This window comes from Fonsecaea erecta (genome assembly GCF_001651985.1).
Source record: "Fonsecaea erecta strain CBS 125763 chromosome Unknown Scaff1, whole genome shotgun sequence".
Taxonomy (NCBI): Eukaryota; Fungi; Ascomycota; class Eurotiomycetes; order Chaetothyriales; family Herpotrichiellaceae; genus Fonsecaea; species Fonsecaea erecta.
This window is the reverse complement of record NW_017387244.1, coordinates 300,846-315,795: the sequence shown is the minus strand read 5'-3', so window position 1 is coordinate 315,795 and position 14,950 is coordinate 300,846. Positions and strand designations below refer to the sequence as shown.

The following is a 14,950-nucleotide window of genomic DNA, read 5'->3' as shown; positions in this document are numbered from 1 at the left end:
TCTCACCTGGCGCCCGGGGCGGCACTCTGGGCGTTAGGTCTTCCTGGCCCGGGCCATTTTTCCCGCCATGCATTCATCTATCAAAGTCGCGGTGAACTGACTTACTTGTACTCCCGTACTACTGCGTACTCGGGCCCTACCTAGTTAGCAGGCCAGACCATCTTCTTGGGCTGCCCTTTTGGGCGGTGGCACCCGTGGTAACATTGTTTGAAGAGAGGGGGTGCACTGGTGCAGTGAGGCTTCTTCTCTTCAGCTGGGTCCGAGCTTCCATCATGTCCGTGCCGTCATAGGTGCCTGTTTCCGTCATGGTCACTTATCAGAGTTTTCGTTTGGCTTGTTCCTTTAACCTCATCAGCCCATTTCACATTTCCCATTTCACTCTACTCTCCCTCCCTCAGGGCTCGCCTTGAACCTCTGGATCGACTGCACCAGGGTGTCCATCATCGTACCACCTGTCCTGGCTGCCCATGGCTCCAATTAGTGTTGGTCAATCCCTGGCCCTTTGATAGAGACCAGGACTTCAGATCGAGTACTCTTTCCCGCAAGTGACTTTCTTGTTCCGTACATCGCCGGTATGTCTGCATGTACCGACAGTGGTAGTGGTAATTTCAGCCTTGATGAAGTTGGGCAGTAGTGCATCGATGTACTCGGTATGTGTCCATGCACGAGTTCACGAGTTCATTCTTAGCTCCAGCCCCAAGCACCAATGGGTTGATTTCTTGACCCCCCTGCCAGGAAACAACAACAATCAAAAAAAATGAAATTGTGGCTTGCTTTCATCTTCTCTTTTTTCATCTCTCGTACCCGCCGGTGGACACCCCCCTGCTCCGTGCTCCTGACGCCTCCATCAATGGTGCATTACATCCCCTCCATTTTAAAGGGCTTGCATTGCCTCGCGCTGCCACAGATCAGCTACTAGCTGTTGTCGGTTACTCTGTGTGACCTGCCATCCAATCCTTCGCGTGTCCTGGGGTCCCTTTGGTCCCTTCTGGTCAGCTCTACCCCGCAATAACAGCATTGCTCTCGTCATGCCAGAGCTTCTCCTTCGCCGCCGTTCCTCGTTACTTCGGTCCAAGGTCTTGCAAAGTACCTCGTCTCTTCCATTCCCCTCCCTTCCACACCCATCGTCACCCGCGGCAGTACATGGTCACCAGGTATCGAGTCGTCGAGTTTCTTCTCCCTGGCCCTAGTCAACCAGTCAACTAGTCACTCACCTCCCTCAGAACCTGCTCCGTACTTTCCGCCTCTACTTGGACTGCTTGGAAGAGACCACCTGCACACCAGTAGAGACGGGAGAAGCCCTTCGACAACAACCTATTCTCCATCATCTGACCCACTACTGCAGCTTGCGCTCACCCAGTCAGCCTCATCACCGCGAAGTCGCTAAGTATCTCGACCTTGTTTGTTTTGCACAACCGCATCCTGTTACCTGTGACCCCGTATCAGCTCCTTTCAGCGTCCCTTGATCCCCTACCTCCCACCCAGTTCCCCCTCTTTTTTGCTTTCTCCCTGGTCCCCTTTGGTAAACTCCGCCCGTTGATCCCTCCGGCACCTCGAACAAGCCTCGTGTCTCCACCTCCACCTTCTTCACCACCACCATCACCACCACCCCCGGTCATGCAAGCGGTGCCACTACAGTCATCGCATGTGCCTTGACACGCCCTCATTCGATACTTCCCAACGCCTCACGAGACCGTTGACAACATCGACTCTCTACAGACGCCCGCCGGATCGAGCAGGCAAAAACCTAACAGAGACGTAAAAACCAAAAAGTGACTCGTCTGCTTTTCTTCTGGTCCATACATTGCTTCCTCCCTGGCTCTCCCTTGCAGGAAACCCCCCGCCCTCCCTTAACCTCTTCCGCTCTAATGAACTTGTACTGTTCGTGCCGTCCATGTCAATCCTGCTTTTTCTGCTCCCTTGTTCTAGTCGGTATTGCTGTCCGATGTACATAAACGACTCCCTGCTACCTCCGGATATTATAACCAAGCGACTGGCCCATCTCTGATCCCTCCCTCCCCCAGGTTCTGAAGTTCAGACACCTCCCTCCCCCAGATTCTGAAGTTCAGACAAGTCCTGTCACTGCTCCTCCAGTGGCGGAACCACCAGGAACCCGGAGACAGTGGTACATATGACCGCCTGTCTGTCCAGTTTGTCCCCTTCCTGGTCACTTGACGCAAGCCTGGCGCAAGTAGAGCTGGACCCAGAAACAAAAGCATCGATTCATCCGACGACGAGCAAAGGGGAGACAAATCAGATAGAGGGGAAGGAATTCGTTCTCAAAACCTGCCCTGTTGTCGCACCGCCTCTTCGCGACTGTCCCGCTCATTCCTCCCTCCTGCGTTGGATTTGCCGGACCTGATTGGCCTCAGGTGGCCTTGTTGCACTTCCTCCCCGATCGCTGGTCACACCTTCTTCCCGCCCATTCACTCTACTCCCAGTCAGCCACGCTGGCGCCTGTCTGAAAGCACCGTACAAGCTTAGCTCCTGCATCCTCGCAGCCTCCGCTGCTGTGTCACGTTTGCTGTCTTTGATCCAAATACAGCCTGCCTACCTCTCCCTAGCAGCTGGTGTCTCGCGTGGCTGGCCTTGACTTCACGGGACACTCCTAGCCCAGAACAAGACTCGACCATGCCGACGGCGACTTCGACTGAAATCCATTTCTACTAAGCAGATACACTTCCGTCACCATGTCGTAAGTTCTCTTGTCCCGAGTGGTACATTGGAAATTGCACCAAAGGGCTTTGCTTGATGCTCCAGCCTGGACGGCTACTTCCTCGGTCTTCCTTTCTATGTCTTGACCTCATCGGTCCGAGTCTGACCTCCCTGTCGTATCAGATCACCTCCGCCGGCCAAAAAGCAGAAGCAATTCGCCTCCACCACGTCGCCTCTCACTAACAAAGAGGTACCAGCGCCTCAGGCGCCGCTGGCACCCAAACCTAATGCCGACCTGCATCATCCGCCAGCTTCTCCGCCAAATCCACGCAAGCGGCGGGCATCACACAGTCCGAAGCTGAATACGCTGCCTCCAGGCACGGCTTTACCAGCAGAACCTGTCCCGACCAATGCTCACGTCGCGGCGTCGCTGCCGGACGAGACGGGCAAAAAGCGTGGCCGAACCAACACGCCGTGGACCGCTCAAGAAGAACAGCGCTTGAAGCAGATGCGTGATGCCGGGCACAGCTGGAGTGAGATTGCAAAGGTATTCCTGTGCTTGGCCTCCACTTCCACCTCTCTCTTGCTGATTCACGATAGGCTTTTCCTGCACGAACCGAGGGCAGCGTGAAGAAGCACTGGTACAAGGTAAGGCGTGGGCCAAGACGGGCTGGGTCGTTGCTGACGGAGTGCTTCAGGACATGCACTATGCCGAGTTCGCCGAAGATGAGGTATGTATGCGTGACGAAGAGTCGACCTCCTTGTTCTAACCCGAACCCCTACAGTCTGCAGCACTTCGCGAAGCAATCAAAGAATACGAAGCAAATAAGTGGAAGGCGATTGGGCAGAAGCTCGGCAAGCCAGCCAAAGTTAGTATCTGGTCGTGGTTCAACTCAATCCTCAGCTCATGATAATTTATTCTAGGCATGCGAGCAATACGCAAAGGAGCACTTCAAGAACGGCTAATGCACATGTCTACTGTTTACATCGAGCTGAAGCGCCGGCGTTGAAAGGTATTTGGACACCTGAGTGTCGCTGGATCTGCTGGATTGCCGGGAGCTGCCTTGGGTCGCGGGTCTTAATGGGGGGATTTTGTCGCTGCCGGAAGAACACAGACAGACTGTATGGCCACATCAGTAGCAGCATCGCGATGACGTTGGCATAGAGCCGCGACAGACAGACACGACTGGGACAGAATGCTACTCGGTCAGTGAAAGCTAAAAGAAACGTCAGCCGTGATCAGCCGTGATCAGCCGTGTTCCCACCCGTGGATTACGACCTAAGAGTGGCCTCGAGGTGTTGGGGTGCCTCATGCATCCTGGAAATCTGTCAACCATGCGGATGCCAATCACGAGGCCGTTTCCGAGCTTTGTGTCGCGTGGGGAGCCTAATCACACTGACCGCCAGAGAAGGATGACCAGGGAAGGGTCGAGGTGTTTCTCGCCTAGGCCGGAGACAGCTGTGTTTTGTTCCATATCTGAAGGGGGTCGAGGACAGACTGTTAGATAGAAAGGTGATCGAGGACGGCATCCGCACCGCATCAGCGGTGGAATGAAGTCTGGACGCCGAAGGGGCAATGAGCCGGAACATTGTTTCTCCGACATCCACCCCCCACAAATCTCCTGCGCCTCAAACCAAAGCTGCTTCACTTGTTGTTTCCTGTTTCCTTTTTCCTTTACCAGAGACTCACTCTGCATTTTCCTCGCCCTGTCCCCATCATAGATGAAAGTCTGTCTCCCCCAGTGTGCCCGAGGTTCTCCCTCTATCTGCTGTGCTGCTCATTTACGGCCTCCCGTCCCTGCTCTCCGTTGCACAGCGTGACGGCTGTCGTTTCGACAAGGACTGGACCAGCCGGCTCCACCGCCTGTTCTCGCCCTCTGCCCAAGGCACAATAGACCGGCCCACGTCTTCCGGTCTCATCGTGACGTTTCTCAGCTCTCAATTACCAATGAAGGCCGGCATGGCCCGTGGCTGGGCACACTTCCGAAGAAGGGCCGCTCTGTGCATGAACACCTGTTCGTCCACTTTAGCCCCACGGTGAGGTTGGGCATTTGCATCGTTTCTGCATACAATCTTGCCGAATCACGACCCTCGGCAGCAGCGCCTGCAAGCCGGCTTGGCTTTTTGTCCTTACTCGCGAGACTCCGGTTTCCTGCATCCCCGGTGTTTGTCGACGGTGAATGTTGGGATTTCTACCTCTGCGGCTCCATCCTACTCTTCCCCGTGGGTACAACAACGGCAACACAACGCCGACAGCCTCGATGTCGAGAATTCACGAGCCTAGACATACCGTCTCTTCGAAAGTGTTCTCCTGCACTGACCACGACAGGAAATCCCCCTTGTTGACATCTTCACCGCTCATGGCACCTTCCAAGCTCCCTCCTCAGCTTCGTCAGCTTCGATTCGGCCATCGCTGAAGCACAGCATCAAAATTCGAGGAATACGATGAGCGGGAGGTTGTCAAGAGCAATGGTGCGTTTATGGTGTGCAGGTCTTCGAGCCGTTTATGCTGAAGGTATAGGCTAGGAGCACAAGACCTCGTGCTGCATGCCATCTGGTCCCCTGCTCTATCTGTAAACCGAAATTTGGGCGACATAGCTCGTTCATCGCCTGAATGGTCACTGGCGGTTCCAAATACCCTGAACCTCGGTGTCCGTATAGGCTCGGATTTGTCCAAGAAGTTCCGAGCATGGTACGTGCTTTGGTGATCCCAGCACGATCCTGACGATCCCGTTGAACTTCGTCTTCCAGTCAGATTGGCCTTAGGGACATCACCAGAATGCGGAAACAAATGGTTCTGGGTCCTCTTGATTCGCGCTTCAAGAACCCCGGTTTACCACAATTCGCAGATCCAGCGCGGCTCGGCTGGAAGCCAACAACTGTGACCCCCATCGACTCTTCTTCGCGTGGGAACATCAGCGAAATTTCGAGTATGGGTGCATTCTGTCTGTGTGCCACAGTCGTATTGCAACCCCTTGCTTCCTCAGATCTGTCTACATTGCACCACGCTCTGCTGGATCCCTCTTCCCGTACCTCTTCCTGGTCACAGGCTTGTCTCTTCGAGAGGATTTTGCGGTGAGAAAGTATCTTGGAAAGCGGGACTACAACTGCCTAAAGGCTAGGGTTGGCCTCCAGGTGAGCTCCGAGCTCCTTCCACCAAATGGTAAAGCTTCTGTCGTTAGTCGAATTGTTGCGTTGACGAGAAATGACATCAACTTGCTTTCGACATACAGTACCTTCCCTTCTTGTCACGCCCTGGGCAAGACTGGTATGCCAAGCGGGATTGTACGAATCCGAGGCTCTGATGAATTTGTCCATTACTAACGTCTCGTTATCCTTCCAGATTCGTCTCTAAGCGGGTCTAATGCATGTCGGACCCGCTTTACGTATGTACACGGCCCTCATGATGACTGATCATCATATCGGAAAATCGTACTAATTAGTATCTTCGGACTTCTTCAAGGGTTTGAGAAATATTCGAGTTCCAACCTATTTCGTATGTGCGACGCGAGATCATCCGGTGTTTTTGCACGAAGAGGTTCTACAGAGATTTGCTCTGTTACAACCTTTTCAGACAGATTATGGGTGCCGCTCTATAGATCCGCCACTGGTGAAGGGTTCTTATTTTAAACCAGCGTTGGGCCGAAACAAAGACGGCTCACAGGGACTCGAAAACGAATCAGCACCTTTTCGTTCCTGGAACCCGCCTTCGAGCATTCATGGGGATGTCGGCCATCGAGAGCGGATTCCGCTGACGCTATGGTCATGCGCGGCCGCGTGGTGGGAATTTTGGCCTGGGACAATATCGACATGGCACAATCGACGACTGTTCTCTTCAACTTTCGGAGCGCAGCCTAGAACCGCCGGCGCGTCCACCGCATAGACATGTTTCCAGTGGTGCTGGTAATCTCCACGACGATCTTTCGCCCCTAAGTTCGCCTCAGTCCTTCGAGGTCCACCAGTGCTAAGGTATCCATGGAGCTCTTCGGACACAGACGTCACAAGACTTTGCGAGGTGCTTACGATGTGCCCTCCAGCTCGTCTGCTATGCTGATCTCAACCAGGCATGAGATTAAATAGTAACATTGGATGAATTGAGGGGTTCTATCCTCACTTCAGCTTGTCTATTGTGGACGGAGGGCTCTTGCCCCCGTGTTTTCAAACACACCACCACCGCAGCGATTGCACCAAACAGCCTTATAACTTGCTCGCCACGTTTCCCCTGCTAATGCGGCGATGATAAGCGTCTCTCATCTCTCTTCGCAACATCTTCCCGGACGGTGTCCTGGGAATCTAGAGAATCGGCTGTCAGCAACAAACCAGGCATCGTGCAATTTCAAACTTACCGAGTCGACTATTTCGATTCCTCCTGCAAGATGCTTGTGCTTACTCAAGCGCTGCCCAACATGCTCGTTCAGCTTCTTGATCACTGCTTCCGCACCTTGTTTCTTGCCTTCGGCGCTTAACACCACCCACGCTCTCGGGAACAAGCTTCCGTCGCCTCGACCGTTGTCAACTCCAGCAACACATGCGTCCGTTACAAGCTTCTCAGGGTGATCAAGCAGGGTATCTTCCACCTCGGTTGCTGCAACTTGCAACCCTTTCACCTTGATCATCTCCTTTAGACGGTCGAGGTAATGGATTCGATCTTCGGCATCTCGCATGACAAGGTCTCCTGTCCTCAACCAACCAGGCTCCGCGAACAGTTCGGCGGTGGCTTTTGGATCCCGGAAGTATCCCATGCACACGACATTACCCCTTGCCCATAGCTCGCCCTTGGTGCACTTCGGCACATCTTTCAAAGTGTCCGGGTCAACAACTCGGCCTTCCATTCCTGGGAGAAGATAGCCGATTGTACCAGGCTCAGACGCCTTCAAGCCGAAGATACCTGCTACAGGAGGTGACGCAATAGACGCAGCTTCGGAAAGGCCATATCCGGAGGGAATAGGCGTTTTAACGGGCAGTTTCTGCGCAAGCTGATATGCAACGTCGGGTGGGAGATAGGCAGCGCCACTGGAGCAGCTGACAATCGACGATAGGTCATACTTGTCAGTCAGCGGAGACTGAGCAAGTTGCCTCACAATCGGTGGTACTAGCGTCAGGACCGTGACCTTGTACTTCTGAATGGATTTCAGTGCAAGTTCGATATCCCATTTCGCCATCATGACGTTTGTCGCCGGAGCAAGATTGACCCGCAAAATCCACATGATCATGCCGTAAGAATGGTATGCCGGTACTATCCCAAGGAGTGTTTGGTGTGTGAGAGGTTCGACTCCGTTGAACAATGCAGTCAGAGTCGCCGCTGTGATGCCTTGTAGACCGCTGGAGACCGCATTTCTATGGGAGATCATCATGGCCTTGGGCAGACCAGACGTACCCGACGATTGGAACAGATAACACAACTTGTCGCCGCCAATGAGTTTTCTTTTGCGCTCTTCCATCTGCAAGCCACGCCGCACGAAAGACTCTACAGTCGGATAGCCCTCGACAGAATCCAAGGAAGAATTATCTGCCAGCACAACGATCTTCCTTGGATCAAGCACGAGTCTGAGCTTCTCGTTGTCCGGACCGATACCCAGTTTGATAGCCTCACGCAATACGGGGAGAAGCGTTTGATGGCACACAATAGATGTGATCTGCATCTTTCTCAAGACATGCCACAGTTCGTACGGGGTGGATGCAGGGCTTATTCCGCCGAACACCAGCTCAGCACGGAAACAAGCGTGGGCCAGCATCGAGTAGTGAATGTGATTGCGGGAAAAGAGACCCAGAATCTCCCCATCGTCTCTGTCATCCACTGGCGATCTGGTCAATCCCAAAGGATTGGGACCATCGTAACGAAGGGCTCGTGCTAGGGCACATACTCGGTTGTAAAACTGGTGGAGCGTGACTCTCTCATCGGTCACAGCGTCGATGAAGAGATCATAGTCAGGAGGCAAAGGCTGATCCGGGGGGAAACACAACTCGTGAACGTTCAAGTCCTTCGGCGTAGGGGGAAATGGACCGAATGGAGATTTGAAGATCTTGTCGTCTGTCGGTTGGTATTTGCCATGTACATCTGGTGCCTCCGGATGGATGAACCTGGCCCAACGTGGCGCCATTTCCCGTCCGACAGCTGGTTTCTGGTCAGTCGACTTGGACAGCCGTGCCGATATCGACACGAGACTGGCGTCTCTTATGATCTACGACCATCTGCCACAAATGAGGGGAGCCGTCGGTTACCATTTTGAGGATACCGGGACTACCTCGGTTTGTCCCTGCACGACCCGTTGACTCTCTGTTGAGCCAACCGAGCCTCAGTCTCGGACCTTTTTGGTCGTGGGAAGCAATTCTTCTTCGATGGCCGAGCACGGTGAATCGTACGGTAGACGCAGCAGACGAAACAAACAACCTATATGGCACGCCACTGCGACGGTGGCGGTCACAAACCATCATTTATTGTGAATCTTTTGCCGCAACATGCCTGCGCCGATTTGCGCAAATGCTCTTTTGAGTGGAAAATGCGGGCTTAATGAATCGATATGTCGGTCAAGGACAATCTAGGCCATTTGAAGTTCGTCCACTTTCCCGACTGGCATCACGGGATGCTCGGAAGATGGCATACCATGTGAATGTGTCCTGGTTGTGTGTTTAGGTAACGGGCTCTTACTTAATGTGCAAGTCTCCCCCAATCATGTGTTATTGTAACGCAGCATTAGTACTTCGCGCTTTTCGCTCTCCGGCAACCGAGATCTCGGATGGTAACGAGGTTCAGCCCTCTCTTCCCGACGGTTGGAACTGCCTGGGATTTGTCGAAGGACAGGGCCTCCTAGTTGTTCGAGCCCAAGGCGCCAGATTCCACAAATACGACCAGGTTTTCCAATACCAACTGGAACACAGTATTCCGTACCGGAAGTTGCCTGGCGATCCATATGGTGGATACATGAGGTATAGAGCTAGCCACTTGTGTCTATGACACCTGAAGCCCTGACTGGCCATTCGTCATTAGAGCCACTACCTCCGCGGGCTTTCCCCAGTGAATTCGATTGTCTGAGACGAGCGGAGCGTCCTGAAACCCCTATTTTACCAAGGATTACTGATCTCGTACACCGCAGTACAGGCACCCAACAGGGATTCAATCCTCCTGCCGCATTATTCTGCGGAGCCGTGCCTCTGATTAAGCAGCAAGCACATTTCAATGGCAGGGCGTCTTCAAGCCTGACGGCCCCAAAGAAGAGTAGCCCTGAGCCATAGGCTTATTTGCGGCTGTTTAGATGACAGCTCAAACAGCGATTGATACCAGTAAGCCTGGCCACGCCAATCAGCAATCATCTCCAGCAGACATCAACCTACCCAGCAGCAAAGGGTACCAAATCTCTAGCCTCTTTTTTCCAGAGTGTAGTACCGTCAGCAGAGTTCTACCTGCTTCCAGACGGCCTTGAAGACATGGTTGGGTCAATGAATAGCCCGCTCGTCAGCCCATATCAACCCGTGTCGACATAGTAGCCTCTACTACTGAAGTGCAAAGCATCATGTCAGTACCAAGCCAGAGACCGACACAGCCTCCGAGGCATTCGCATCTTTCGACGTCGATCGTTCCTGGGCTTGTTCCCCAGGGAGGCTTTCCTCAACATCATGGTCTGAGTCAAGAAGATATCGACGGCCTCTTTAGCTTCGATGCCTTTCCACAGCAGAACTTCGACGAATGGTCGCGTCAGGTTTCGGCGGAGGAAATGTGGCAGCAAGACCACGGCCTCTTTGAGGGGTTTTGGGCCTCGGGTCCTGGGGTCGACCACCAGGGTGCCTCGCCTATGTCAATATCAGGGCACGTCGGCCAGCATGGCCCGAGGAAAGTGTCCACCCCGGACTACCCTACCAACGGTATGCCATATGGATTGCGGCTGGAATATGACGGCAACGATGAGCTCCCGGTCGGCGGAGAGGGTGTGGGTGACCGTCAGGAACGCCAGCGAAGCGAAGCCACCGACAACAATAGCACCGGTGCTGAATCGACGAAGGCGGATTCCCCGAGCGAGCAGAAACGAAAAATGCAGAACCGGCAAGCTCAACGCGCCTTTCGGGAACGCAAGGTGAAATATGTGCAGGACCTGGAGAAGCAAGTCAAGGATCTCCTGCTCTATGCCGAGTCGTTGAAGCATGAGAACCAAATGTTGAGGGCGCGAGGGCAGTGGTTGAGCAACCAGCTGAAGAGCCTGCACCGGCAAGCGTCGTCAAAGCGTGGTCCATCATGAGGAGCGTTGGGATGGGGGAGGTGTTAATGGGTTTCTCTTTGGCGATGTGCATTTTGCAGGGATGTCGAGACGGACATGGTGTTTGGAAAACCTGGTTATGCCAGCAATATGTGTGTACGAGCGTGTGATGTTTTCCCCGATGGAAGTTCAAGGATGTGTTTTCGTCGGATGGTTGTCGCAGTTGCTGGAGAGCGAGCCCTTGTATGTTCTGCATCTATTCAGATATACTTTGGAGGAGATGAAAGGAAAAGTCCGTAATGCCTCAAAACGCCTACTTCTACTCCAGCTTGCAGAGTCGCTTGCATGTGTGTTGTCCTATGAGCTATTGATCTTCCACGACCGACACCGTCGACTGCATCCCCTCCCACGCCCCCAGGTGGTCGGGTTTGTCTCTGGAGATACGATGCACGACTCCGCCAAAACCAGGACGACAGCGGCTTAGCGATTTGCTCCCTATTTTGTAATATATTGTAATAGTGATCATGGGCGTCAATCTCCACCAAACCAGCAATCAACCTCTTCTCTTCTCTCTTTTCCCCCCTTTCTCTGTGCGAGACCGCTTCCCGCCGCTGTTTTTGTCCCACTCGCCGTCGACGAAGAGGAAGACGTATTTCTCCTCCGACTCGCAATTACGTTTTGTTAGTCAATGCTCCCGGCTAGTGATGGTGTACAACAAGGAGAGACCTCTCCCCAGTTCGGCGTGCTGTGGCTGCAGCAAGCCCTGGGGGAGATTTTACTCTGCGATTGACAACCACGACCTTTTCTCGATAAGGGTGCATCATCTTTTGAAATTTCATATCATTTCATATCAAATCAAACCAGCTGTGAATCGATCCGAGGGGGAGAGGGGAAGCAGAAGGACTATATCACCTGGGAGATTGCGAGCCCGTGAGTGCTGGTGGACAGGCGGCACTCACTTCAAACGTGAGAACTACCACTTGTCTCTCTCTCTGCACAGTGCCCTGTATATTGGTCTTTTGCACAAGGTCAGCCCACTAAAATATCGTCTGTCTCCTCCTTCCTATTTCTTCGACGAGAAGTTATCGGTGCTCTCTCTTCCTCATCTTTGGGGGACCCGGGGGCGGTCCAGAAGCCGTCTCACAATCGGGCCAAACCCTAGGGCTATGGTTCTCGTCTCCCACTGCTAGGACCACAACAACGACGCCACGACGTCGGAAAGGGACGAGAGAGGGCCCTGTGGCCCACCCACAAGCGGGACTCACCAGGTGAGTGCCATGGCAGGGGAGACGGGAGGGCTTCGCACCAGGACGTGCTCCCTGACCCGCGGATCCTCGACAATACTGCCGCAGTGGTTGGGAACCCACCACTTTGAAGAGGGCGGGAGAGCCCTGTTGTCGTTGTATATTCCCACGGAGCAACCGAACCGTCATGATCTGTTCTCCAAGAGTGTGATTAGTTTGTCTCAGCTGAGCCGTGTAGCTCTGTCGACACTGCCTCCTCCGTTACTGTTTGTGCCGAGTATACGGCTTCTACGTTCCCTCCCCAGTATCTGTTTGTCGTCCTTGAGTCATGATTATTTGCAAAGAACGATGATGGACAACGGACATTGCTATTGAGCTTCCTAGACCACTCAGAGTCAGCATGACTGTTCTCTGTCTTCCCTCTCTGTCATTTTTTGACCTTGTTTCTCTTCTTCCCTGGTGCGTGTATCGTGTATCGGCTGAAACATCCAGCATACCACTATGCAGGCAGGCCTGATGTCCTTCTCGCCTCCTGCCCCTTTGACGATCTGCAACGTAATCATTCCACATAGCCTCAACTCTCGTGATTCGTAGACGGAGCCGAAGGGCCGGGATGGGAGGAGGGCCCTCCTCGCCTAGTTTGGGCCCAATGAGGCAGTAACACTCCCAGTCTGATGAAGCATGGAGTCTTTCTTTCTTCACGGGAGTCCCAGCAAGCCAATCACCCACTATGCCTGCCTGCCTGCCTGCTCGACTCCACAACGACTAACTTCTGGCTTGACGAAGAATTGACTCAGCACGAAGGATCAACCAGTCAATCCCAAAAGACCTGCAGAGGCGAGAAAAGAACCTCGATGGGGTTCCACAACTGGGTTTCACACCCCAAATCCCATCCATCCATGCCACACCGTCCTCCAGGAGCGGGAGCAGAACACCGTCACCAACGGACGATCCTTCCTGGAGAGACGGCTAGACTTGGACCTACAAGAACGAATACGGTCTCATGGGCTGAGCTATCGCACCGGCGACAGACGTGAAATCTATTCCGTGTCTGCGCTTGTCATGGAGTTTGTCCGTCTCTTGTTACAGGCATCCTGGGGCAAATAGGTGGACTGCCTGCCCTACTTGGCCTCTCGTACGACTTTCTACGCAACCGGCGCCCCCTTTTTACCTCAGCAACCGCAAGCCCGGACGAACTTTCTCTCTTCGCCAATTTCCCGTCGGCCTGCATATATCCTTTGCACTAGTATGCTTCGGAGGATACCGTGTTTTTCGCTTGGAGGCTGGGTCCAAAATGTATCCAGGACTCCCATTCCCATATCCATTTAGCAGACAGGTCTTTTGACCTTCAGCAGCTGTTCGTCCTCAGGCCATAAAGCCTCCTTCACATGGCGGCTCCTTACATTTCTCCTGTGCTTCCTACCAACCGGACATCCTCCCATCGAACGGACAGACCAAGAACAAGAGACGGACCATGTCAATGTGAAGATTATTTCCCTCCTGGATAGATTGGCTGACGAACAAGGAACTGGTCATCGGTGAAGGGTCTGCCTTTGCTGACACACACATACACGCACATATATACATGAAGCATGTCGAAACTGGTTGGATGCTTATGGAAGACTATATCACCGCTACCTCCCCAAGCAAACTGAGCTCAACAAGAGAGAAGAAACGAACAAGGCCTTTGGATCGCGAGCCTCCTTCCCGCAATTTCTCAACACGTTGGGATTAGAGACAATTAGGTGACGACACCCATGTGCGTATATTCTCGCCTAGTTACAACCACGAATGCCTAAAGATTGTCAGCTCGACAAAAAGCGAATATCCTCGGCTTGTCCTCGCTTCTCTTATCCTGGGGGTTTGCGCAACTCATATTCGAGAACGTCGGCTGATACGGCGGAGAGCATTGCCACTCCATCGCGACATTGGGTCTTGGCCGTTCATAGTTATAGCGGCGACGAATAATGTATGTCGATTTTGTGAAAAGAGAAGGCAGCTGACGCTGCTGTAGGCGACAGAGGAGGCTAGCTTGGGTGGCAATATTCGCAACATGGCAAGATCGGCTTCTGATTCGCCAGGCCATATTCTGATTGGGCGAAACGGTCGCTGCTGATAGACTGTGGTGGAAGCCATCGCGCGCCCGGATGCTGCTTTGGGACTACACGGGGCGGAAATGGTTCACAGAGATGAGGATGGACATCTTGCACACACAGCCAGGGTCGGGCAAGATATGTCAAGGAAATGGTCCCCAGACAGCAGCCACTGCGTGTGGACCTCGCAGCATGAGAATCCCAAGGATTATTCTCCCGTCGATCGCGCAATGCAGAATGAGTTTCACAGGAGTGGTGGTGGCATATCAGCGCAGAATAGGAGGATCCCCAAAAGAGGGAGCAAAGAAACAAGTGAGTGACTATCTAGGGTCTACAAGGACGGAGGAGAAGCATGGATCTCGCTCCGTCGCAGAGACAAGTTTTCGCAAAGTCCTTCGGTCAAGATTTTCAAGCACAGTACAGATAAGGATGGAATCTCTCAAAGGTCGGGTGACGTGGAGATAGAGATGAGAGGTGGCACTTCTATTACTTCGGTAAGACAGCAAATAGGTTTCGTCGCCGCTGCCCTGAGAAGATGAATGCCGACAGCCCTGATGACAGGTCTCCTTTCTCCTCTCCTGGGGCCCTGTTCTACCACAGAGCCTCCGAATGCGGCACCCAGGGACTTGAAGGCGTCGATGGATCATGTACAGTGGGCCAGTTTGTGGATTGACCAAAATACAATGCACGAGCGCACAGAGTCATGTTTTTGATCTGGAATAAGACCTGAAGACGTTTACACGCGAAGAATACCTGCAGACTCTCCTTA

General features: G+C 53.3%; 3 protein-coding genes across 3 annotated transcripts; 2 read left to right on the top strand and 1 right to left on the bottom strand.

Moving 5' to 3' along the window:
* Positions 1-2,690: 2,690 nt before the first annotated feature.
* Positions 2,691-3,566, top strand: AYL99_00091 (hypothetical protein; the record flags this gene model as incomplete). The annotated part of the gene is made up of 5 exons (XM_018831607.1): positions 2,691-2,695; positions 2,839-3,202; positions 3,256-3,303; positions 3,354-3,386; positions 3,441-3,566. 5 exons carry the CDS (start codon positions 2,691-2,693, stop codon positions 3,564-3,566), a joined length of 576 nt encoding a protein of 191 aa, XP_018697486.1.
* Positions 3,567-6,852: 3,286 nt separating this feature from the next.
* On the bottom strand, positions 6,853-8,756 carry AYL99_00090 (hypothetical protein; the record flags this gene model as incomplete). Its single annotated transcript, XM_018831606.1, has 2 exons — positions 6,853-6,948; positions 7,002-8,756. The coding sequence occupies 2 exons, from the start codon at positions 8,754-8,756 to the stop codon at positions 6,853-6,855; spliced, it is 1,851 nt and encodes a 616-aa protein (XP_018697485.1).
* Positions 8,757-10,166: 1,410 nt separating this feature from the next.
* AYL99_00089 (hypothetical protein) lies at positions 10,167-10,886 on the top strand (the record flags this gene model as incomplete). The annotated part of the gene is made up of 1 exon (XM_018831605.1): positions 10,167-10,886. The coding sequence occupies one exon, from the start codon at positions 10,167-10,169 to the stop codon at positions 10,884-10,886; it is 720 nt and encodes a 239-aa protein (XP_018697484.1).
* Between the last annotated feature and the right edge of the window lie 4,064 nt (positions 10,887-14,950).